This window comes from Muntiacus reevesi, chromosome 3, assembly GCF_963930625.1.
Source record: "Muntiacus reevesi chromosome 3, mMunRee1.1, whole genome shotgun sequence".
Classification (NCBI taxonomy): Eukaryota; Metazoa; Chordata; class Mammalia; order Artiodactyla; family Cervidae; genus Muntiacus; species Muntiacus reevesi.
In genome coordinates this window covers 44,322,825-44,349,245 of record NC_089251.1, presented here as the reverse complement: position 1 = coordinate 44,349,245, position 26,421 = coordinate 44,322,825, and the positions used below count along the sequence as shown (strand labels likewise).

General features: G+C 40.6%; 1 protein-coding gene and 1 pseudogene across 2 annotated transcripts; one reads left to right on the top strand and one right to left on the bottom strand.

Moving 5' to 3' along the window:
- FAM161A (FAM161 centrosomal protein A) lies at positions 1-26,421 on the bottom strand. 2 transcript variants are annotated; one of them, XM_065929081.1, is made up of 7 exons: positions 26,034-26,421; positions 12,536-12,774; positions 10,132-11,298; positions 9,550-9,717; positions 7,852-7,951; positions 1,013-1,167; positions 1-583 (listed from the first exon to the last, which is right to left on the bottom strand). In XM_065929081.1, exons 1-7 carry the CDS (start codon positions 26,217-26,219, stop codon positions 445-447), a joined length of 2,154 nt encoding a protein of 717 aa, XP_065785153.1. In that variant the 5' UTR covers positions 26,220-26,421; the 3' UTR covers positions 1-444. The 2 variants fall into 2 exon arrangements, with proteins under 2 accessions (XP_065785153.1, XP_065785154.1); XM_065929082.1 differs by lacking the exon at positions 9,550-9,717 and having other exon boundaries at positions 26,034-26,416.
- LOC136162817 (cytochrome b-c1 complex subunit 7 pseudogene) lies at positions 22,704-23,113 on the top strand (annotated as a pseudogene).

The window sequence follows — 26,421 nt, the reverse complement described above, 5'->3', positions numbered from 1 at the left end:
TACAATTTAAAAATATTTATTTTTCAATTCATACTTTCCAGAACACTTTTTCCAAACAAATCACCAAAGGTCAATACGTCTGTCCACTCTCAATGTTAAGCAATTTTTCTACCCAAAATAATGAAGTGATGTATACTTTTATATCTAATCAGTTTGTGACAGCTGTGATTCTCAAACATTTTTTAAAAACAGAAGATCAAAGTTGCAAACAGACCATATATAGTGGTTTTAAAAACTGGAGGGCAAAACCTGACTCTCAACAATCAAATGACCCATTAGCTGGATTTGACCTTTTCAGGCCAAATGAGGACTTCGCTCAAGAGTGCTGCACTTAACAGATGGGTTCTCATAGATGTCCTTAACACCACAAGCACAGCTTCTGATGCCCAATGCTGCCAACAGCAGCAGGGGCACAGAAAGGCGACCCTGCCAATTGACTCAGTTTTATTCTTCAACACATTTGTCTTCTCCATTCTCTTCATTGACTTCATCTGTTTCCTTGCAAGAATCTTGGCTGTTGGTATCAGTAAGATAGTTTTCTTCCCCATTCTCTCTTTCTTCTATTTTTTCTTCTTCATTAAAGCTAGAGGAAGAAATTTATCAATCTTTCAAAGGAAAAATGATTTGGTTTAAAGGTAAACAAACCCTCTGCAATGTATGCCATCCTGCAGCCAGTCTTCCTCAAGTGTATGAGCTCCAATTTATCAAGAAAAGTCTATACAAGTACCAGTTGGGAAAATAAAGATTGACTCTTCAAACTTCATTTGAAAGCATGTTATTGTTTTCATTATCTATGTCAGAAATTTACATGATTTGACTTTAAAAAATATTTCATCACCATGTAATATTTTGAAGTGTCAAACATGTTAAAATGTCAGTATGTTTTATATAGTTCACATGTGTTCCATTAGTTAAAACACCTTTTAAAATCTTATAGAACAGATTTTTACGCTTTCCTGCAAGTAAAGAATTTTTTCAAAGGTTAACCATTCAGACATCTTATATATGTTACCTTTCTTTATCTTCTGTGAAATTTTTCATCTCTTGATCGCTGAAGTACTCAAATATTTTTCCACTTTGGCCTTTCTTTGAAACAAACTCATCAGATATTCCTAGTGCTTTTAAAGTGTTAGAATAATGCTTTTCTGCTGCCGTTCTTGCATTTTTCTATAGGAAAGACAAACCTTTTTAGAGGAGGACAAAAGACTTCAAGTTTCCATTAAAAATGTTAAAAGCTCCAGTGAAAGTTAAATTCAATCATCACAGCTGGTTGAAAAATATGCATACCCTCTGACCAGCAATTCCACTCCTAGGTATGTGCCTAGAGAAACTCCAACCTATGTGCCCAAAGAGACACACCAAAATGCTAAGAACAGTACTGTTTGTAACAACCCCAAACTGGAAACGACCCAAATATCTATCAACACTAGACGGATAAATAAATTCTGGTGCATTCATATAACAGACTAAAATAAAGCAGAAAATGAACTCGAGCTGTATGTTACAACATGGATAGACCTCACAAACCCTGAACAAAAGCAGCATACCACAAAAGAGCATACATAGTATAAAAGACCCAAAACAGGCAAAGCTAAACTATGCCGCTTAGGGATTGGTCCATCGGTGGTAAAACCGTAAAGAAAAACAAGGAAATGCTTATCTCGAAAGTTAAAATGGTAGTTACCTCTAGGTGAAAGAGTTTTGATCTGGGCAGGGCATACAGTGTTTCTGGGTTACTGGCAAAGCTCTAATGCAATATTTGTTAACATGGGTAATGGTCACATGAGTTTTGAACTATAATTATTCTTTACACTGTACTGTTTCATGACTGTTCAAGGATAACTGAAAAAAAAATCAGTAAGAAAATAAGATCATGTGATAGTTGTCAGAGGGTTCTTTATGTGTCTACTATAAATTTTACTCTTTACAAGCCATGTCTCTAATCCACTCAAGAGTATAAAATCATCAGTGTTGTTATCTTCACTCTGTGGGGGAAGCAATGCATACAGCAGGAAAAACATGAATTTAGAACTGGGTTCAAATCTCCAGAATGTTACTTCCTGGCTTTGGGGCCTGTGGAAGTTGTGATGACCCTCTCATACCTAAAGCAAATCAATTATCACAGTTCCTGAGATCACAGGCTTTACAGAGACAAAAGATAACTGAGGTTCACATGAGTGCCTTGGCTCCTGATACCACAGGCTTTACAGATTCACAAGATGACTGAGGTTCACTCGAGTGCCTTGACTTTAGTCCACTTTTACCTCCTATGAGTGGGTGTGAACTAGCACAGGGCCAAAAATCACTATCTGAACCTGGAACTAAAGGAAAGAGATGAGGAATGGCCCAGTCCCAAAGCACCAATGGCATCCCATCCTGAAAAGAGTGTGGAAGAGCACTCAGTCTCACCCCAAAATTTAACACAGAAGAGGAAACCAAGACACTTGGTCCACCCTTCCTGAGGTTAAGTGGTTTGCTTAAAGTCACAGAATATACTTAGAGGGAAAAGCTAGTCTCCTAATCCTTTCCTGCATCTTCTTCACTGCTTCCTCTAAGTGGTAGTGGTCATTCAAGGTGGCCTGAAGCCTGACTTCAGTAAAGCAGTGTCAGATATTTTCCTAACCCAAGGATTCCAGGATAAGGAAGGACCCTGGAGTCTAATGTTCCATTGGAGAAACCAAAATGGCAAAGGCTGATTACAATGGATAAAACTATCACTAGTGCATTTTCTGACACTCTAGAAAACTCAAAAAGAAGCACTAAAACTGCTACCAAAATGCACCCACTGTGAATGATGATTTTTAGACAAATAAGTAAAAATGCAACCAGAGGCTATGAATACCAATAGACAAGCCTTGGGCAACTTAAAGGCATAGGAAAGTGACCTGAGAAGAATGCCCCCAAAGACTGTAAAGCAGGATAAAGAAACCCCAGACCTAACTCAATGTGCCAAAAAGAATATATTCTGATTTAAGCAAACGAAGTATAAAAGATTTAAATGATACTAGTCAATGTTACTGTTCTTAAGCCTTCATCTGAATTTGATTTAACGCTTTAATGTTTGGTTTGAAAGTGAAAGTCGCTCAGTCATGTCCGACTCTGTGCGACCCCATGGACTATACAGCCCATGGAATTCTCCAGGCCAGAATACTGGAGTGGGTAGCCATTCCCTTCTCCAGGGGATCTTCCCAACCCAGGGATCAAACCCAGGTCTCCCGCAGTGCAGGCAGATTTTTTACCAGCTGAGCCACCAGGGAAACCCCAATATTTGGTTTAAAATTTGATTTAACATATTCAGTTAATAAATCCTGTGATTTTTAAGAAATAGGAAAACATGGTTTGTTCTGTCCTGGATCACAGGCTAACTCTGCTAGCGGGATAACTCAACAGCAGCATGACCATAATTAACACTTATAAATGGGAAATGCATACAATTGTAAGTGAATTTATTAATTAACAGCTAGCTGTTAATTAGCAGTAATAGTAACTGCAAGAAAAGAAGTACCAATTTATGTTAACAAAACCAAAACAATGGTGAGTCACTGCCAGTCACTCTGTATATAGAACTTATTATCTTCTAATATTTCATATCAAGGTGAATAGTGTGTAACTGTTCTTCTTTAAAACAAACATGCCCCCCTCAAATTTCACCATGCAAAAGAACTGTAAAGACTATGAAATAAAAGTGGTTAAAATAACTGAATGATTATTTCGTTTTTGTATCTAAGATACTGCAAAAAACAAATTATCTTTGTTTCTTCAGGCAATTTGTCTACAATCACTACTACTCTAGTTTGAAGAGGAAAAAAATACTTAGTTTTATAAGCCTAAGTTTACTTTATAGCAATTCTTTCCTTTATATAATAATTACTGACTACTTATTTTATGACAAGCCCTCATGGGAGGTAGAGGTGTATGGGGAGAGGACAGCATATGTATTGGCTGAAGTTGGTTGAAGAAAATATCAGCTATGAAACTAACCTATGCTTTCAATATTTAACACTTCTTTACGGGTTTAATTTCACACACACCACTATTTTGCCACATTTTCTCTGGTGATTAGAAAGACTGGGAATTCACAGTACTGCAGAACTGCTTCTTACTGCTGAGACTCATCACTACTATGTCAGGGTAGTGCTCTAGGCCTGGTACAATCCCAGGGAGAAATAGTCCAGTTCGGGTTCAACAAATGTTTATAAACATGTCCTCTGTGCCGTATGCTGTCTTAGGAGCTAGAAACACAAAGATTTGACCAACACTTTTAAAAGTCACTAGCTGAAAGAGAAGGGAGAGCATTAAACAGATAATTTGCACACAATATATAGGAAAAAACAGAAATGCACAAAGGGTAATAAAAGAACACAGAACAAATAGCATGCAACTCAACATGGGGACACAGTGCAAGAAGTGATTTTACACTAAGCCTTGGAAGAGTCAGAGGAAAGATATGAAGAAATCATATGGGTGTTGAGAAACAGCCTGAATAAAGATTTCAAGTTTGAGGGACTTCCCTAGTGGGTCCAGTGGCTAAGACTCTGCACTCCCAATGCGGGGGGCCCGGGCTCAAATCCTGGTCAGGGAACTAGATCCCACACGATGCAACTTAAAAGTTTACATGCTGTAACTAAAGGGTTCGCACACCATAGCTAAAAAGATCCCACACACCACAACAAAGATCAAAGATCCCGAGTGCTGCAACTAAGACCTGGCACAGCCAAATATATAAATAAATATTTTAAAAAGATGTCCAGTTTGAAACTAGTGGTGTGGTACACAGAATGGAGTGGAGGCATGCAGTGGTCAATGAACTAAAGAGGTCAACAGGGATCAGGTAAGAGAGGATTCGGTACACCATTTAAGACTTGTGGACTTATCTTCTGGGGGGAATCAGGACAGCTTAGTGCTAAGCATTTGGAAGCAGGCTGACTTGGGTTCCTAGGTCTATTATTTACTAACTATAGACCTTAAAAGTTATTTACTTTCTTTCAACTTCAGTTTCTTCCTCTGCAATACAAGAATACCCATCTTGCAGCACTGTTTGGAGAAGCCAATGTCAAGCTCCCTTGAAACCATTTACTGAAAATGAGAACAAATGGCATCGGTGAAATGGATGAGTGCCACTGTTACTGGGGTGAGCACTGTGGCAAGGGAATGGGAATGGCAAAGAGAAGACAGAGCGAGTGGCTTTGCAAAGAACAAGGCAAGAAAACCAGTCAAACCATAATAACAACTCAGACGGAAAATAACAGCGGCTTCACCTAGCATTTCACCATCAGGAATGGAGAAAGGCAGATCCAAAAGCTGTTTAGAAAAGAACTTATCAGGTCTCAGGGACAGCTGAGAAAAAGTGGGGGGAAGAGTGGCTTCCAGCCATCTAAATTGCAGTTCAACAAAAACACGAACCCAGAGAGGAAGGTCTATTTTGTGTCAAGATGAATATAAGATGCCTGTGAGAAATCTGGGTAGGTATATCCAGACGAGTGAACGTAACGCCTGCAGTAGAGAGCCAGAGAAAACTATGTGAGGCAAAAGTCAATCACTTTATGCTGAGTAATGTAGAACAGCTTATGATCATTTTTCTCCCCTAAAGTTGAAACTGGGATGTGAGAAAAAAAATCCCTTAAAGTGAAAAGTGTTATATAAAATCATATCCAAATCAGTAAGTAAAGGGTTCCCCTAACTTTGAGAGACTGTAATATGCCACAACGAATGTCCCTTGTTCTCAGTGAGACTCTGACAAGGACAGTCCTATAGGACACTCATCTGTCCCAGACACTTGCTGGCAGCAAGCTCCAAATGTAACAGCTTGAAATTCACAACACAGCACCTGTAATCTCTAGTGATTTTGTCTATTTTTAAATTATGTAGCCCATAGAAGCTTTTCCCTTATGGATACAAAAAAGATCACCTGAAATCAACAAATTTCTCTTAAGGGAAAGACTGTAAAACTGAGTATAAATCTAGTAAAATCATGATTCATTGTTCGTAGCACCAAGCTTTTCTTCCCCCAATAAAAAGGGAGTCCTTCTCACAGACACAGAAAACAAATTTATGGTTACCAAAGGGGAAAGGGAAGGGGGATAAATTAGGAGGTGGGATTAACAGACAAACACTACTTTACATAAAATAGACAAATAACAAGGTCCTACTGTAAAGCACAGGGAACTATTTTAATGTCTTGTAATAAACCATAATGGAAAAGAATCTGAAAAAGAATATATATATATATATATATGTATGTATACATATATACAAAACAACTGAATCATTTTGCTGTATACCAGAAACTAATACAACATGGTAAATCAACTATACTTCAATTTTTAGAAAAAGGAAGTAATTTCACTAATTATAGCTAAAACTAAAAATTATAGACTCACTTAAAAAAAACTGATCAACAAAACAAAAAGGCAACCTACTGAATGGGAGAAAATATTTGCAAATCATCTATTTGTTAAGAGGTTAATATTCAAAATATATTAAAAAAACTCATGAAAGTCATTTGCAAAAAATAAAATTTAAAAATGGGCTAAAGATATGACAAGACATTTTTCAAAGAGGATATTCAAATGGCTACAGGCATACGAAAAGGTGCTCACCATCACCATCATTAGGGAAATACAAATCAAAATTACAATGAGATACCACCTCACACTTGTTACAATGGCTGGTCTCAAAAAAACAAAACATAACAAATGCTGGTGAGGATGTAGAGAAAAAGGGAATCCTTCTGCACTGTTCATGGGAAAGTTAATTGGCACAGCCATTATGGAAAACAGTATGGAGTTTCCTCAAAAAATTAAAAATAGAACCACTACACAATCCAGCAATTCCACTCCTGGGTATTTATTAAAAGGAAATGAAATCATTATGTCAATTCACTGCAGCATTTTACAATAGTCAAGACATGGAAAAAATCCAAATGACTATCAAAAGACGAATGGATAAAGAAAATGTGGTAGATATGGAATACTATTTGGCCACAAAAAAAGAAATCCTGCCATTTGTAACAATACAGATGGACCTTGAGGGCATAGAGCTAAGAGAAATTAGTCAGACAGAGAAGGACAAATACTATGTGATCTCAATTATGTGTGGAATCCAAACACACACACACAAACAAATTCATAGAAAAAGAGATCATACTTGTGATTACTGGAGGAATTGTATGCAGGTGTCGAAAGGTAGAAACTTCCACTTATAAGATATGCAAGTACTGAAAGTGTAATGTACAACATGATGATGACAGTTAACACTGCAGTGTGGAATATATGGAAGTTGCTAAGTGAGTAAATCCTAAAACTTCTCATCACAAGGAAAACAAATTTTTTGGTAACAATGAAGTTGATAGGTGTTAACTAACCGTAATAATCATTTCCTAATATATGAATGTCAAGTCATTATACTGTACATCTTAAACTTATACCTGCCAAATGTCAATTTTATCCCAATAAAACTGGAAAAAGAAACTGGCAGAAATAAATCTGATTCAGTTAGCCATTTTGTTTCATTTTTTAATTCTTCAAAGACTTCCAATTCAACCTCAATATTTGGCCAAGTTGGTACTGAAAAAAGACTAGCCATTAAAAACCGGTTGTGAAACTATTATTTTGAAAATGAATGGATTAGTAGCATGTTCTTTATCAAGCTTACGAACCTCATCAAGATTCAGTGCTCAGATTTAAGCAAATTACTTACTGGACTGATGTGGTGAAGCTGTCACAGAAATAATAATGTCTCAGTAAATTACATAACACATAAGAAAAATGAATTATGAAAATTAGGAGCTAGAGATGTTAAAAAAAAAAAAAAAAAGGCTGACAATAGCTCTCAAATTCCAACAAACACAACCTGAGCAACTCTTTCAAATAGCAGCGGCCTGTTTTTTAATTTTTCTTCTCTTTCTTCTAGTTCTCGTTGGTATTCTCTCATCCTTTCCTTTTCACTCTTTCTAAAATCAAATAAAAGGAATGGAATTTTTAAAAGAAACAAGAACTTGCACATATAACATTTAGCTTAGATGACAAATCAGAAATTAAATCATGAGCACAGTTTATCACAATTTCTTTTCTAGACTGGTAAATTTTTTTTTCCCATTAGACTGGTAAATTTTAAGGGATGCAGAATACAAATTCTAAGTTTTGAGAGCACACATTTTACATTTTGGGGTCAGTCTGGGTATGCTGAGATTCCTGAAATCTTCAAAACAAGAATAAGATTAAGGGGCTTCAAACTGGCCTCAGGAGATTAAGATGTCCTCTCATCTCATTTATAAACCAAAAAATTTGGTCCAAATTATGTATCTTCTCTTTGAGGAATCTCTTCTGAAAATTAGATGGTGCTCTTCTTTTTTCCCTAGATGAGATCTCCTATAGACTGGTGGCAAAGTTAATTAAATGGGAGTAGGGTAAGGGAGAAACAAGGAGTATGGAAATAGCACATATAGAGAAACAGGAACCAAAACACAAAAACTCACAGTAAGTATACTCACTGTTTGAACCAGATCCTATAATGAATTAAACTATGCTATTTTCTCTATGTAAAATACACTCATTCTACCAAGATCATGACTTCCTGGGTTAGAAAAAATAATTATACCATAAAATAATTATGCTTAAATATACACAATTTAGCATTATGGAAAATTCCAGGTTACTTTCTAAAGATGAACAGTATATTTCTAGAGAATATTTTGCTCAAGTTCATCAAATCAAGCTTCTTCTATCAATGAGTTATACTGATACACATTATAAGGTATATATACATAATATACATTATAAAGGAATATAATAATTATTATATATAATATACATATTTAAAGGAATAATCACAAAAGCAAATATAGATTTGGGGGTACTTATAAATCAGATTAAAAGTTAATAAATCATATTACTTACCCAGCTGTGAGGGAGATAATTTACTACTTAAACATGAACATTTTTATGTTGCAACATAAAAATATTCCTCTGAAACACTGATTTTCAAACTTCATGCTGTAGAATTCCAGTGTCACATACCACTAACCCTTAACACACATGTTAATTGACACATCACATAACTGATGCTAACATCAATGTGCTAATCTGTGCTATCAGATTTTGTGTAGACCTTAGAACAAAGGTCTACATATTTCTTTGCTGAAGAACATTTTGAGATTACACAGCAAGCTGTTAAAAAAGAGCTTTGTGTAAATCAAGATTTTTCTCAATATCACACTGTACAAAAAAAAAATAATATAAATAAAAAGTTTAGGTGCTGATATGGGATTACAACTGTGAACCATGGCCACAGCATAAAATGCTTCTGTCCATCAATACAGCATCATGGTCTTCATTATGGGGTGAGTATGCATATTGGTTCTTACCATGAAGTGAGTGAGTGTTGGAGTGTGTGTGCCTAAGTTAACTGTAAGTAATTGATAGTAACTTGAATCCACAAACTGAAACACTAACACTATTCTTCATTCATTCATATATTTGGGGGGTCCACTGATGAAAAAAAAAAGTTTGAAAACCAGTGATCTGGAGGGTCAGGGTTCTCTCGTGATACCTGAGAGCTTTTATTCTGGATTTAGACATCTGAGCTAAACTCTCGTGTGAGTCATAAGCCTTAGCCCGGATTGTCAGGAGTTTCTGCAATTCTTTCATTCTTTGCTTCTGCTTAGTTAAGATCCGATGTCTCTCTTCTTCCAACATTTTCTTTTCCTCAAGTGATCTCCTGAGGGCAACAAACTAAGGCTTAATTCACTTTAAGCCAGTGAGAATGTTGTTTAGTAAAAATTTAGCACATGGTAATTCAATGGTTGAAAAAAAAAGGGCAACCTTTTGAGAAGGATCTGAGTTGTAACTAGAAATCGGTAGGCTGACCGTAACCTTTTCTAGCCCCAAAGATTCATAAAATGGAAAATATATTTAGTTCTTGGATCTTCCTGACCCAGGGATCGAACCCCAGTCTCCTGCATTGCAGGCAGATTCTTTACCATAGGAGCCACCATAGCACACCTTCTGGCAAAACGTTCTATGTTTTATAGTAAAACATGTTACCAGATAACTTAGCATCGTATTCTCAAATCCCCCAACACAAAATCACTAGGGCGACCGTGAGTCGGTCATCATTGTGTTGCTTGTTTACCTTGTGGCTTGCTCTCTTCCTCGGGAGGACACCGTGGGCGTCGGAGGGTTGCAGCTACAGGGTGCGGGCTTTGTGTTTGTACCCCTTACTGGTGACTTGCGCCTTGGAGACAGATAAGGCCAACGTGTTTCTTTTAAATTCTCTTCATCTGCTTCAATGTCTGCCAAAATTTTCTCTCTTTTAGTGGATGAATGTGAGGCTGCCTGAAGGTCAGATGGTTCATGGACTGTCAGGAATTTGGGACACTTCTGTTCTGAGTGGTGTTTCTGATACCTCTCAGGTAGGCCTTCAGAATCAGCAGTCTGGCACCTAACCCTGTGTTTATACTTGAACTTCTCAGCCTGTTCAGGACCCCTGGACTTCCTTGTAGCAAAACTCCTGCGAGCCGGACTGTAAGGCAGAGGGGATGGATTCTGTAAAAAGTCTTGAGTTCTCTGCTGCGCCCTAATGTTTTTATAGAGTGCTTCTTCTGTTAACTTGTCGTTGAGTGTTGAACCATAAGTAGAGCGAGGTACAGGTCTGGCTTTAAAACGATTTGTTTTCTTTTTAGACTTAAAAAAGTCTTTCAGCTGCTTTTCCCGAACTGCTTGCTTCTGTTCCTCCCTTGCAACAAACTTAAAGGGCTTTTGAGAGGCCAAAAGAGCTTCTTTGTTTCTCTCCTTCATAGCCTTCCTCCTTACCTCATTTTGCTTGACTATATCATGATAAAGGGGGAGAAAGACGAATGCAGGAACTGGGTTGGCTCGGAATTTTTTCTTACACTCTGACTCTTCTTCTTGCTTCTTGAGCAGTTTGTGTACCATTTCAATATCTGATTTCGATTTCATGTTCTCTTCTTTTTTCTTCTGCTCTCTAACTGTCATTTGAAAAGGCTCGGGTACTGTAATCCTTGGCACCCATTCTTTCGGTTTCTTTCTTTGTTTTTCAAGTGCTGGCAGGTTGACATCTTCAAACTGGATATAATCTTCTACACTGAAGTTTGTCCACATGTTGTTGATGAGCTCCTTAGCATAGGTCATCATACTGCTTTTATCAGAATACTTTTTTTCTAAGTTGGGCAACTCTTCTTCAGAGGAAGACACAATCAAGGAGGAAGACTGACTTAAATCAGGTTCTGAAATTGATGTCATTAACGAGACGGGGTGATAGGAGTTCTCTGATACAGACCTAAGCAAGTGAGGAGAATAATCAGGTTACCTTTTCAGTTGTATGTGACCAAATAGAAAAATTAAAAACTACATAATTTCTAAGATCAAGGTAAAAGCAGTTAAAATAGGAACTAGACAGGGCTGATGAAAACTATCAAATTCTTTTATAACAGAGCCTGGGAGATGCCTGAAATTGATCTAAGTTGACTCCCTCATTTTACAGGAGAGGAACCTGAGACAGCAGAGTTTCCTTATATCTAACCACTATTGAATTCTCCACATGTTTTCCAGAGTCACCATCCTAAAATATACATCTGATCACATCACTTTCTTTCCTGAAACTTTCCCACGACTTGCCATTGTTACCAAGCTTAGATTATAAAGCCCCTCAAGACTAGCTCCTGCCTACTTTCCAGTTTCACCTCTTGCCTCTCCCTATCCAGGTCACCATTCTTAAGTCAGATCCAATCATAGGAAGTTTCTCCCATACTGTGGTGATTTCTCAAGGCACCATGCCTTTGCACACATGGTTCCTGGTGCCTAAAAGGTCACTCCTTGCTTCCTACATCTGCTTCAGCTATTTCTCCTTTAAGACTGAACTCCAATATGATACTTCACTTGCCTGTATCCCTCCACTGACACCCTGACATATTCAACTGTTCTTCCTCCCTCTCCACGATACTGTTACACCATGTTGTATTTTTGGATCTCAGATTGTCTTTGATCTCCTTGAGGGCATCTTGATTTTGAGTCTTCAGTGCCTAGGCAACATCTGGGACATAGGAGATGCACCATCAGTGCTGAATAACTGGATGAGTGGCCTCAAGTTTCAAAAGAAGCAGGTTTATGGCAAAAATGACTATTTTGGAAACAAATCAGATTTATGTCTTAGTTCTGAACAATCTGTGTTATATCTGTAATGAGCTCATGTTAATTCACATATTACAAAAAAAGACATTTAAAACTGAATTTTAATATTCAACATTTGAAAATGGCCCACACTAAATATTTTGATACATGTCTAAGAGTGGTGCATCAGAGAGAAAAGACTAAAGTGGCCACCAAATAACCCTCAAAGCAAGAAGCTACCTAGTAGGTTGATAAGCCATCAAACAATCTGAATAAAAACCCACCTCCATATATCATTAAAAGCACAAAGGGATATTTGAGAGAAAGTATTCTGAAATAATTTGTTTTGCACTTTTAAGTATACATTTTACCTTACAGTTCACAAGTAACAATATGGACAAACTTACCTGGAAGAGACACTAGCAGTTTCTTCTCTGTTGACTGCTGGCTGAATTTCCTTTAAATTTAATTTACTCTGGTACAATTTCTCTAACTTTGCCATAGTTTCTATGTGGGCTGCCTTCAGCTCTTCTAGTTTCCTGAAATACTCTTCATTAGAGTGGTAAATATCAGAAAAGTCCACAAAATCCTCATGGCTTATACGTTTTTGTTCATTCACCCTAGACATGCTGGTGTTAAAATCAGCCTGGTAGGATGGAAAAAACCTGTTATATGATGTCTGGAGTTGAAAGACAAATTAAGTTGACACTTATTCCCAATGCTACTTTTTTTAAAAGTCCACTTAACAAGGTTATATGTTTACTTGTGGACTATGTACGTATAACATATTATAAGTTATTTGTGGGCTATATACATTTTCTCCTAATAAATATTTTATTAAGAATAAGAGAGAGAGAAGGGGAGATAGAGAGACCAAGATGCCAGAAAATAAATACTATTTAATCCATCTTTTAAAGGGTGGTTAGATTCTCAAATTATGTACTAAGAAACACTATGGCAGGATCAAACCAAAGCACCCTTTATAAAGAGCCTCCTTCTCAGCGCAGGTTTATCTGAGCCGAAGAACACAGTTTCTCCTGCTGCAGACCAAGCAACCATAGCCCAGTGCCCTCTCTGAGCTGGGCTTTGCAGTGTGGGCCCCAAGGGTGTTTCAGAAGAGAGGAAAACTGAATGAGAATTCCGGGGAATGTGGGATTGGAGGGGACAAAATTCTCGGGGGCTCATCAAGAAGCCAGAGAGAAACCTTCCTCCATGCGCATGGGGTGGGGGTTGGGAGGAACCTCAGGAACAGCAGGAGGTGAAGGCAGGAGGGACTTCCAGAACAGCCACTCCTGTGGGCAACAAGACCAGCTCCCATGGTGACAAGGACTGTGGGGGTGACAAGAGAACAAGGACACACAGGGTGGTTATTCTATACACATCTACAGGGGTATGACTGATCCCTTCCCCCTCACTCCCTTCAAATACCTTTCAATTTCTTTTAACTGAAGGAACTTTAAAGAGGTAAAACCCCATATCCTTCACAAGTATATAAAAATTTCATATTTTCTCAGGTGAGAAACAACTGAAATTGTTTATGATACTATGCATAAAAGGTTACTATGGATCTAAATTTAGCTTACTGCCTGAAATAGACTCAAAATGAAAAAAGTATATTTGCCAAAGAAAATTAGAGATCCAACCTGATAAGACTCTAGAAAATAAACCTGAGTAGTGCCTCCCAACAGAAAATTCAGAAGATTCAGTTGTCCATAATACTTATAGATATAATACTTTAATGGGCTCAGAAACAGTGTAGACGAGGCCAGTGTTGTACCACTTGGGACAACTTAAGAGAAAACAAATGAAAGAAAACAAGTTTCCTTCAGTAGAACATGTGTGCAGAAATTTATTACCAAATAAATTGGAGAATTGCTTTATGAGTCATGTTGCTGCTGTTGTTCTGTCGCCCAGTCGTGTCTGACTCTTTGTGACCCCATGGACTGCAGCACGCCAGGCCTCCCTGCCCCTCGCCATCTCCTGGAGTTTGCCCAAGTTCATGTTCATTGCTTCAGTGATGCCATCCAGCCATCTCATCCTCTGATGCCCTCTTCTCCTTCTGCCCTCAATCTTTCCCAGCATCAGGGATTTTAAGATGAGTTGTCTGTTCGAATCAGATGACCAAAATACTGGAGCTTCAGCTTCAGCATCAGTCCTTCCAGCGAATATTCAGGGTTGATCTCCCTTGAGATTGACTGGTTTGGTCTCCTTGCTGTCCAAAGGACTTTCAGGAGTCTTCTCTAGCACCACAGTTTCACGGCATCAATTCTTTGGCATTCTGCCTTCTTTACAGTCCAGCTCTCACAACTGTATGAGACAACTGGGAAGATCACAGCCTTGACACTGTGGACCTTTGTCAGCAGAGTAATGTCTCTGCTTTTCAACATACTGTTTAGGTTTGTCATAGCTTTCCTGCCGAGAAGCAACTGTCTCCTGATTTCATGGCCACAGTCACTGACCACAGTGACTTTGGAGCCCAAGAAGGGGAAATCTGTCACTACTTCCACTTTTTTCCCTTCTATTTGCCATGCAGTAATGGGTCTGGGTGCCATAATCTTAGTTTTTGTAATATTTAGTCTTAAGTTGGCTCTTTCACTCGCCTCCTCATACTCATCAAGAGGTTCTTTAGTTCCTCCTTGCTTTCTGCCATTAGAGTAGTTATCATCCACATATCTGAGGTTGTTGATGTTTCTCCCACCTATTTAGATTTCAGCCTGTAACTCATTCAGACCGGCATTTCTCAAGATGTGCTCAGCGTATAGGTTAAACAAACAGGGTGACAGCAGATAGCCCTGTCATACTCCTTTCTCCATCTTGAACCAATCAGTTGTTCCATATAGAGCTCTAACTGTTGCTTCTTGACCCACATACAGGATTCTCAGGAGACAGGTAAAATGGTCTGGTATTCTCATCTCTCTAAGAGCTTTCCACAGTTCGTCATGAGCCACACAATCAAAGGCTTTAGCACAGTTGATGAAACAGAGTTGATGAATTTTTTCTGAAATTCCCTTGCTTTCTCTATAATCCAGTGAATGGTGGCAATTTGATCTCTAGTTCCTCTTCCTTTTCTAAACCCAGCTTGGACATCCTCAAGTTCTTTGTTCACATAATGCTGAAGCCTAGCATGCAAGATTTTAAGCATGACCTTACAAGCATAAGAAATGAGGGCAATTGTCTGATGGTTAGCACATTCTTTGGTGCTAGCCTTCTTGGGTACTGGGATGAGGATTGACTTTTTCCAGTCCTGTGGCCACTGCTGGGTCTTTCAGATTTGCTGACATAATGAATGCAAAACCTTGATGGCAACATCCTTTAGGGTTTGAATAGTTCTGCTGGAATTTCATCACATCCACTAGCTTTATTAACAGCAGTGCTTCTTAAGGCCCACTTGAGTCACACAACTCAATTAAGAGAATTTTCTGATATCCTCTGCTGTTTTTTGTATGTGCTCCTCACCATTTACCTTCTTAGCTGTGGGAATAAGTACTTTGTTAATTTCCTCACTCATTCAATATTTAGAGACATTCAGTATTTAGCTAGCTGCTAAAAGATACAAATCAGGTAAAAACTCTACCTTCCAGAAATGGCAACCCATTTTAGTATTCTTGCCTGGAAAATTCCATGGACAGAGGAGTCTGGTGGGCTATAGTCCATGGGGTTGCAAAGAGCTGGACACGACTGAGTGACTGAGCACATCATCATTTAGTTCACATACTGTGAACTAAAATGGTTGTTTCCTTTTGTATTCCTACCAGAAGAGTTTCAGACTTCTGGTTCTTCTATACTCTTGCCAATATGTTTAGTCTTTTTAAACTTCTGACCTTTTGAATAAATGTGTAGCATTAAAAAAAAAAAAAAAAAGGCAACTCCACCTTCCAGAAGCTTCCAGCTAGCTTAGAAGAGGACATGCAGATAAATAATCAATAGCAGACTCTGAATGAGACAGAACTCCTGATTCCTGTCCACGATTTGCTCCAAGCTAGGGAGACAGAGAAGTGACCATGTATGTCACGATATCAGGGACCTTTGAGAGCTCACAGAAAGAGCGTCTAATTCTGACAGGGGGAAAGAAGAGGCAAAATTTGCAGATATCAGAAAGACTGGATACACAAGGCTGGATAAGGACAAGGCTTGTGAAAAACAAAGAAACTGAGGCCGAGGGCTCGAACATTCACCATGTTACTTCATGATGATGCAACTGGCAGGTACTCTGTCCTTGGTGAGGAAACTGAGGCTCAGAGGAGTCAGGTGACCTGTCTACGGTCACACAGCTAGTAAGCAGCAGAGCTGGGCTCCAATACCACACCTGTTAGACTCCAAAGACACACCGCACTCCTCCCAAGTGCAGGAGGGTTTTTTAGCTGCAAGTGGAAGTAACAAGTATGCTGTGCTCAGAGGAAGGTATACAGTCTGAGAGGGGGTGGGGAAGAGCATATATGGAGCACAGCGGAGGAGGGAAGACAAGGTGAAAAAGGCAAATGAAGAGCCCCAACCAAAAGCCCCGTAGGCCAAGCCACAGGTACCAGGAGCCCTGAAGGATGTGAGCAGAATGTGACAGTCAGTAACACTCAGAAGGACTCTCTGGTAGCAAGTGAAGTGGAGAGAAGGAAAGCAAGGTTGGTGGCGGTTAATGGGCTGTTGGGAGATTTAAGAGGCTGAGTCATCAACCTGACAATGGTCTGGACTGTGGGCAAGAAACTGAAAAAGTTTTCTGTTTGGAGTGCTGCATGTCTAGGTAAATGACGGTCTGCCATTTATCAGTAGAGGGGCTACAGGGAAGAGGAGTATTTTTAGGGACAGGATATTAATTTCTGTCTTAGACACACTAAGTGTGAGGGGATAGTAGGGCAGCCCAATGTTCAAGAAACAGAGGGGTAAATATATCTGGAGACTCGGTAAGAAGGCTGGACTGGAGATGGAAATACAGGAGCCAGCAATGTACACAGAAATGCAGGTGAAGCCCTGGGTGTAGATAAGGCTTCCTGTGGGCAGTGAGAGGCAAGACCTTGAGGATGGAAATGTTGGCAAACACTAGCATCCAAATAAGCAGTGATAGGACCTCCCTGGTGGTCCACTGGTTGAGAATCTAGCTGTCAATGCAGGGGACATGGGTTCAATCCCTCGTCTGGAATGATTCCACGTGGCATGGAGCAACTCAGCCCATGCACCACAACTACTGAACCCACACTCCAGAGCCCATGAGCTGCAACTACTGGGACCCATGAGCCTAGAACCTGTTCTCCACAACAGGAGAAACCCCCGCAATGAGAAGCCCATGCACTGCAATGAAGAGTAGCCCCCACTCGCCACAACTAGAGAAAGACTGCAAGCAGCAACAAAGACCCAGTGCCACCAAAAATACAATAAATAACTAATTTTTAAAAATAATGTACAAAAAAGTATGAAACGGTCACAAAAGTTCACAAAGGTCAGGTTGAAACTGAACAGAATCCTGTGAGGCCCTCCAGGACACAAAAGTCTTTCCATGTCCTGTTTCAAAGAGCAGATGCAAACAGTTACTAATTAGAGGTGTGAGGGACTGCAGAAAAAAAAAAAAGGAGAGGCAGTCAAGAAATAGTGTGCAGAAGAAGCAGGGTCCTGGTTCCTCCAAAGGGAAACACAAAACAATCTGCTACAGAAACTAAGGCACCCACCCAGGTGGAAGATGGTAACTTCAGGCTGAGCAGAAGCACATGGATCCCAGAATGGTTGGAACTGGAAGGCTGATGATGGAGCTTCCTTGACCACCACCCTGTTACCTCCCATCAACCAATCAGAGAAAAGGTCACATACCCTTGAAGCCCACCCCCTAAATTTTGCTTATAAAACCTCTTCCCCAACAGAGTAGTTGGGCTTTTTGAGGACAAGCTGCCCATTGTCCTTGCTTGGCTCTGCAATAAACCTTTCTCTGCTCCAAGCTCTAATGTGTCAGTTTGTTTGGCTTCACTGTGCACTGGGCAAACAAACTTGGATTCAGCAACAAAGTGATACCCTATTTAAAGGAAGGGAGCTTTGGTTTTGTTTGAGCATGGAAGATATGGAAAGACTTCCTGGAGGAGGTGATATCTGAGCTGAGCCAAAGAATGGAAAAACTGGAAGATCAGAGAAAGTATGTGGGGAAAGAGGGAAAAGGCACTCTAGAAACAGGAAATGACAGTAAAAGCAGTGGAGATGGGGTTGTGGGTGGATGGGTGGACATGGTGGAAAGCATACAGCTGCAGGCTATAAGGAAAGTAAAAATGCACAAAGCAATTTAAGGCAGAAAGCCTGGAAAGGGAGGTTAGGGCAATTGAGGTGGCTTCTGTTTCTGTATATATCTGGTTCCTGACCCCTCCCTGGTCACCTGGTTTCAGCCCCCTAAAAACCCTTCAAAGTTGAAAGGGTCGGACACTTTGCAGTTTGGAACGTTCATGTGGCTTGGGGGAAAGAGTACAGACATGGTGTCAGAATTCTCATTCAAGCCTAGGCTCTGCACTTCTTAGTCATGTGGTGAGGCTAAGAACTTTGGAACTTCAGCTTCAAGAAACATAAAGTATGTGAGCCAGTTGTTAAACTGTTTTCTCACAGCACCAAAGCCACCCTTCTCTACCCTGCTATGTGATGCTGGGGATGGGACTCCGAAAACCACATTTCTGCTTTGCCAGAGGCTTCCCGCTAGATTCTGCCAAAAGTGGGGCTAGAGGGAGACTGCAAGGCTGGAGGAGGAAGAAGGGACTATTCCTTCCTGTTAGTTCTCCATCCAACTGTCTGCTTGTATCACCCCAGCTTTCCTGGTGGCTCAGGGTGTAAAGAATCCACCTGTAATGTGGGATACCTGGTTTCAATCCCTGGGTTGGGAAGATCCTCTGGAGGAGGGCATGGCGACCCATTCCAGTATTCTTGCCTGGAGAATCCCCATGGACAGAGGAGCCTGGCAGACTACAGTCTATGGGGTCGCAAAGAGTTGGACACAACTGAGCGACTAAGCACAACAACACAAATCACCCCAGCAGTGTTCTTCCTCTGGGCAGCAGCAGCTCACTCTAGCAGCAGGGGCTGATTCCAGTCTGCAGGTTCTCTAGTGCTCACAGAATCAGCAGAATCACCTCGAGGGCTTACTGTTCCCTCCCCCTTGGATGCTCTGCCTCCAGATATCTGCACGGCCCACCTGCTCGCTCCTTCAGAGCTTTACTCAAAATGTCATCCTCTCCACAAGGTCTTCATTGACTACTGGTTTTTGAAATGACAACCTCTCCTCTGACTCACTGTCACCCTTCTTTTCTGCTTTATTTGTCTCATAAGTACTCACCCTCAACTGACATTCTACTCATATTTGCTGATGTAGTTGTGTATTACATGCCTGTCCCTACCAAAAAGTAAGCATCACGAAAGCAAGCATTTGTTTTGCTGTGTCCCCAGCGCCTAGAAGAGTGTATGGTCATTGAAAGACCCTCAATCAGTGTTTACTAGATAAATGTCCAGCTAAAACAATATTAAGTCCTCCTAAGAGGAATGGACAGGTATTCCCTCACAAAAGACTGAATCAAAGAAATACTGGCTGCTCTAAACAGCTATATTCTACTGAGTATTAAGGAAAGGCCTTATCTTCCAAAAGCTATAATTAAAATCAGGTGGATATTCCAAAGAATCGTTTTTTAGGCAAAAGCATCCACAGACTCACCATTCATTCTTTTAGACCATTCCTTAAAAGAAGGTCTTATAACAATCATTTTCACAAAAAGGATGAAATTTATTTGAACCCGGAAAAGATGTTTGAAAACGATATAGAAGGATGCGTAACTTCTAGGCCTGATGATTATACTTAAGCACTGACTGCACAGTAGTCACTCCACTTCAGCTTAATGCTGGGAACACTGAACTGAACTTTTCAGATAAACTGATCTCACAGTGTTTTACCCCAAAACAGATAAATGGTTAATAAGCAACTTTCAACTCTAATTTCATCTTTCATTGTCTTCTCCACATAGAAGCAAACAGTAGTTCAGATAACCTAGGCCAAGGACATTATTTTCCAAGAGCCTAAGATTGCACCCTTTCCCTTTAACTGTTGAGCTTTTTGTGGAATGTTGTACACACAGCCATGAGATTAGAGGATAATCTTCCCTAGATTGGCTTGACCCATTTAGATGATGACTCCTTTCAACACATGTTGCTTCATTAGTAATCAGCATTCATCATTATCTGTGTTAAAGTTATCATCTACAATTCTGGAATTTTTATTAAAAAATTTTTTTTGCATTAAAGAGATTTGTAAGGAATGAAGCAGATCTACATGTAAATGATAAGAGGAAAAAAGCAAGTGGCAGGACAATATATATCTATCAAATGCTACCATATATTAAAATATTATGTACACAGGAGATAGGAAAAGGCCTAGAGTATATATCTGATTCAAAACAGTGACTACTAGGACTTCCCTGGTGGTCCAGTGGGCTCCCGATGCACAGGGCCTGGGTTCAATCCCTGGTTCAAGGAACTAGATCCCACATGCTGCAGCTAAAGATCCTGCATGCTGCAACCAAGACCAGGTGCAGCCAAATAAAACAAACAAATACTTAAAAAACAAAACCAAATAAAACCCAGTGGTTGTTAATGGGGAGGAAGGGGGGAGCCAGACTCTCTTTTTGTGGGGAGAAGTAGTAAAGGGCCTTAGTCTTATTTATAACATTTGAAATTTTAAAAGGAGAATGTGTTCATGAATTACTTCTATAATTAAAATGTAACAACAACAAAAAGAAAATGTTTTGTGAACAGTAACACTAAATTAAAAACTGAACAATTTCTAATGGCTACTTGGTCAGCCTGGCATCTCCTGTGCTCGCGGAAGTGGCTCTCACACTGCCCCCACGATCCTGCCTACCTGTTCCTTGTTCATCTGCTCCCACCCCCACCCCCCAACTGCAAATGATAACTCCTTTATTTCTTCAGGAAAAAAGAAACCATCACAGGGAAGTTCCCTCATCTTCCCACCTACAAAACTGCCCACTTTTGTGCCCCTTTTCACCTTCTCTCCTGCTTCAGAGATGAAATGTCCCTTCTCTTAGCAGTATCTGACCCTTTCTTTCATCACTGAAACCAATGAATTGGAAACTTCCACGCTTCAGCAATTAATTCTACCACGGGAGCTGATCTTAACCTCTTTTGCTCCATTTTCTTGACCTGACTGTTGTTGAGGGTTTTAAGAGCTCTGTACTAGGCCCCTTCTCTTCTTTCTCTGCACTCTGCCCCTAAATGACTTCATTGTTTCAAAAATGCTGAAAATTCCCAGATAGAAATATCCAACCCATGCCCCACAGTTCTACAGTTTCATAGGCCCAACTGCTTCCTACATCTTTCCACTTGCTAGTTTCACAGATATCTCAAATTTACCTGTTCAAAACTGAAACCTTGATTCCCACCCGGCCTCTGAATCTATTCCTCTCCAAGTTACTCCCAGTTCAGTAAATGGCTTAATCTTCCATGCAGCTGGTCAAATCAGAAATCTGGGAATGAGCACTCTTGACTTCTTCCTTGGCCTCACATAAGTCCTATGCAATCTGTGTCCACTTCTTGCCTGGACTCTAGGTCCAAGCCACTACCTCTGGCCCCTTAATCACTGCAACAGCCTCCTACCCAATCTCCTTTCTTTGTCAAACCCTCCAATCATTCTCTACAAAGCCATCAGAACCATCTTTAAAAAATGTAAACAGAAACATGCTAGATCTCTTAAAAGTCTTCAAAGACTTCTCACTACACCGGCAGTAAACACTAAACCCCTTACCTTGGTCTATAAGAACCCCTTTTCCTCTCCGACCTCATCTTCTGCACTCTTCCCCTCTCCCTTTTCCAGTCCTGTTGGCTTTCTTTCAGATTCTTAATCACACAAAACTCTTTCTCTTTCTATCTTTGGGCCTCTGCATATGCTGCTCCCTCTGCCTGGAATGCTTTTCCCACCCCCACCCCGTCTTAAAAAATGGTTGCTTCTTCTCATCTATCAGGCATTAGCTTAAATGTTAACTCATTGAAGTAGGTCCCCGCCTATTGCATTTTTAATTATAGTAGCCTGCTCACCTCCTTCCCAACATTTCCTGTCTTATAATCATTTGACTGCTCATTTTTTATTGTCCAACTTCCCATCAGACTGGAAGCACTGTGACAACATGAGCTATGTCTGCTAGCACTCACTTCTGAACAGTCCATTACTGGCACTTAATAAATGCTCAAAATTTGCTGAAAAAGAGAAGGCCATCCCATTAGGAAAATCCATGAAATTTTAACTGTGAATTATAGAATATTGCTTTACCCATATCATCATCAACCACAAAGCAAGACCTGTGAACTGATATCTCCAACTGAGGCTAGATTCAAGGAATATGCCTTAATGCCCTTATATGGGCACAGAGTCCTGCAAGGGGTGCATATGGAGCCATGGGGGCTTGGAGAGAGTGGCTTTGGCAAGCCAAAGGATTTAAAGGGGCCTGCTATGACAGTAGATGGGGAAACAGTGGCAGACTTTATTTTTGGGCTCCAAAATCACTGCAGATGGTGACTGCAGTCAAGAAATTAAAAGATGCAATGCTTCTGCGTCAGGTCAACATGGCAGGCTGGCCAGCTGTTGCATCAAGCAGGTGGCTGGAGAGTATTCGAAAATGGTATTACAATGCTGCTGGGTTCAATAAACTGGGCAATAAACTGGGCACAATATATGAGAATGACGATGTAAAAGAAGCCATAAGAAGGCTTCCTGAGAACCTTTATAACGACAGAGTGTTTCACATTAAGAGAGCACCGGACCTCAGCATGAGGCAGCAGATCCTGCCTAAAGAGCAGTGGACAAAACATGAGGAGGATAAATTCTACCTTGAACCGTATCTGAAAGAGGTTATTCGGGAAAGAAAAGAGAGAAAAGAATGGGCAAAGAAATAATACAGTAGTCTAAATCTGTGGGTACAGCTGTTCTCAAGTATTTTTATGAAGTTGATTAAACCTGAAATGTACAATGTAGAACTATTTGGGCTGTAAATGTATTACTTTAAAGAAATATCATAATTATTGTTGGGAAAAAAAAGAAATTAAAAGATGCTTACTCCTTGGAAGGAACATTATGACCAATCTAGACAGCATATTAAAAAGCAGAGACATTACTTTGCCAACAGAGATCCATCTAGTCAAGGCTATGGTTTTTCCAGTAGTCATGTATGGATGTGAGAATTGGACTATAAAGAAAGCTGAGTGCCAAAAAATTGATGCTTTTGAACTGTGGTGTTGGAGAAGACTTTTGAAAGTCCCTTGGACTGCAAGGAGATCCAACCAGTCCATCCTAGAGATCAGTCCTGAGTGTTCATTGGAAGGACTGACGTTGAAATTCCAATACTTTGGCCACCTGATGTGAAAAGAACTGACTCACTTGAAAAGACCCTGATACTGGGAAAGATTGAAGGTGGGAGGAGAAGGGGACGACAGAGGATGGGATGGTTGGATGGCATCACCAACTCAATGGACGTGAGTTTGGGTAGACTATGGGGGTTGGTGATGGACAGGGAGGTCTGGTGTGCTGCAGTCCATGGGGTTGGAAAGAGTTGGACATGATTGAGCAACTGAACTTAACTGAACTATGACAGTTAGTTCTCCATAATCAATTTTGTGTGATGGCTATGGTAAGCTGAGTTAACTCTATTTTATAGACGACAAAGTTGAGAGAAACTAGCGTTTAAAAATCAAGATATCAAGCCAAACTGTGAGGAAGGTAAAGCTTGGCGGCTGCACTCTCTTTCTTGCCTTTTCCAGTGCTTTGTCTGCCAACACTTGGGTCTCCATCAGGTCTACTACTACGTGCTGCATGCTAAGTCACTTCAGTCTTGTCAGACTCTTTGTGACCCTATGGACTGTAGCCTGCCAGGCTCCTCTGTCCATGGGATTTTCCTGGAGAGAACACTGGAATGGGTTCCATTCCCTTCTTCAAGGGATCTTCCTGACTCAGGGATCAAATCCACGTCTCTTACACCTCTTGCACTGGCAGGCAGGGGGTTCTTTACCACTACTACAGTGGCAGCTGATCCAGATTTGCCTTTGGCTCCTTCAAGTACCATGGTCTCAGAATAGAGTTACATTCAAAACTTAGCTTTCCTTTTTCTTTTTTAGTGAGATACTGTCCCTTAGAAACTAGCTCATTAGATAAACTGATTTCTCCTAAGGTAATGTTTCTAATACAAATTTGCAATTTTATAGGGTACTCTGGAAGTATACCTGCAACCACAGAAATGACTGACTTTTCCACTACAGCAAGCCAGAAGAGAACTTAATCTCTTGTTCTCTTTGGAATAGGTGTTCAAATAACAGCCTCACTGGCAGCTGTTATTATTAGTAGTAATTTATACAAACTGTCTTTTAGCTATGACATATTCTCTCATTTGGTTCTCATAATAGCCCAGTGAGACAAAAAAGACAGTTATTTTAAAGCTCTTTTATAGATAAGGAAACAGACTGAAAGAAGTTACGTCTTAATATTAACTAGCAAATGAACAGATCCTAACCCAGAGCTCCAAATCCTTCTCTTCATTCAAATCATTTTTCAACATCAGTCCACCTCCTTCATTGGCTATTGAAATTTGAAGCTTTATCATGAATGAATTTGGCTGTAGGTCACTCATTCTGGTTCAAGTTCAGGGTCTCAATCTGTTTTACTCTGGATAACCTCAAGTAGTTTATCTGTTGGTAAAATACTGCCCATAAAAGGTGTTACTACAGATTTACTCATTAACAGTTTTAGTGCAGATTAAAGAGATTAGAATTCCAAAATATCCAGTGATTTCTAATAGCCCTAGACCACAAGATCCCCTGGAGAAGGGAAAGGCTGCCCACTCCAGTAATCTGGCCTGGAGAATTCCATGGACTCTATAGTCCATGGGGGTCACAAAGAGTTGGACACGACTGAGTGACTTTCACTAGACCACATGTTTTGAATCTAAGATGCTTTGAGCAAACAGTATTAAGAATTTTGGGGCACTTCTCTGCTGGTTAAGATTCTGCACTCCCAGCGCAAGAGCCTTGGGTTCCGTCCCTGGTCAGGGAAGTAGATTCCTCATGCCACAACTATCTGAATCCACACAAAGGTCGCATGGAGGCAACTGAGTCTCAGCACAGCCAAATAAATAAATATTAAAAACAACAAAAGAATCTACCTGGGGTTAAGAAGGTTTATATCTGCAGATGGCTGGTTAAAATTCAAAGTTCTCATCTTTTAAGTGAACAGAGCAGATGGCAGACTTGGCCCCCTACCTTGTAGACAGGTGTTCACAAAACACTTGACACTGAAAATTGATCCGTGAAAAAGCTGTTTCTCCCCACTCTGAAGAGCCGTGTGGCAACACTGGAGCCTCAGTAATTTGCTTCTCTGGAGGCTTAACTCTGTTTCCCACCTACCCACTGAACCCCTGCTGGTTTTAAACATCATCTCTCATGTACTGTATAAAAATGCACTAATAACCAATCGAAGTGACAAAACACACCTGACAACACAGCTGATTCACTTGCATTTTTTTGGATTATTCTCTGTAGGACAGCACAGTTTCCCTCAAGTTGAAAAGAAAAAGAAAAAAAAAGAAAAGCACATATGTACTCCCAACAGTTGCTGGAGCATAAGGAATAAAGTTCTGTACTTTTCACTCTTTAGAAATAGCGTAACGTAAATGCCCTCCAAGAAATTTTTACAACAATCTCTTTGGTTAAAATTAAAAGACTTTTCAACGCCTCGGTTTTGAGTATTTTCCGTGAGGGCCCAGAGGACGTGCTGGGCCAGGCTCACCTGTACGGAGGGTCAGGACAGGGTGCGCATTTCCCAGCCCGCGCTTCACCAGCGGGGGTCGCCGATCAGCCTCCAATTGCACCCGGCGCCCAGCCCCACCCCACTTCCCGCCCCTGCATTACCGGCGCCCGCGCCAGCCGTGCCGCCGCCTCTTTCTCTTCTTCTTCCTCCTCTTCCTCCATGGCCGCCGCCGCCGCCGACAGGAAATTCAAGGGGTCTTTGCGTTCGTACTGGGCGACCCGCGCTCCAGTGTTGGGACTGACCGGGGTTTGGAGACTGCTGGCCGCCAACTTCGCCGCTCGATGCATAGCGGCCGTCACCGCGCCGCCGAGGCCTGAGCGCCCGCGCTGGCCCGGGGCGGGGAAGCCGGCGTGGCCGCAGGCGCCCGATTGCTCTTTGCTTAGGGTGGTGGTTACTAGGGCACCGGTAACTAGGGACGCTACAGGGGCCGCGAGGGGCCAAAAATCATTTAAAACCTGCGCCCGCCGCGGGGCCTCTTAGATCGTGGAA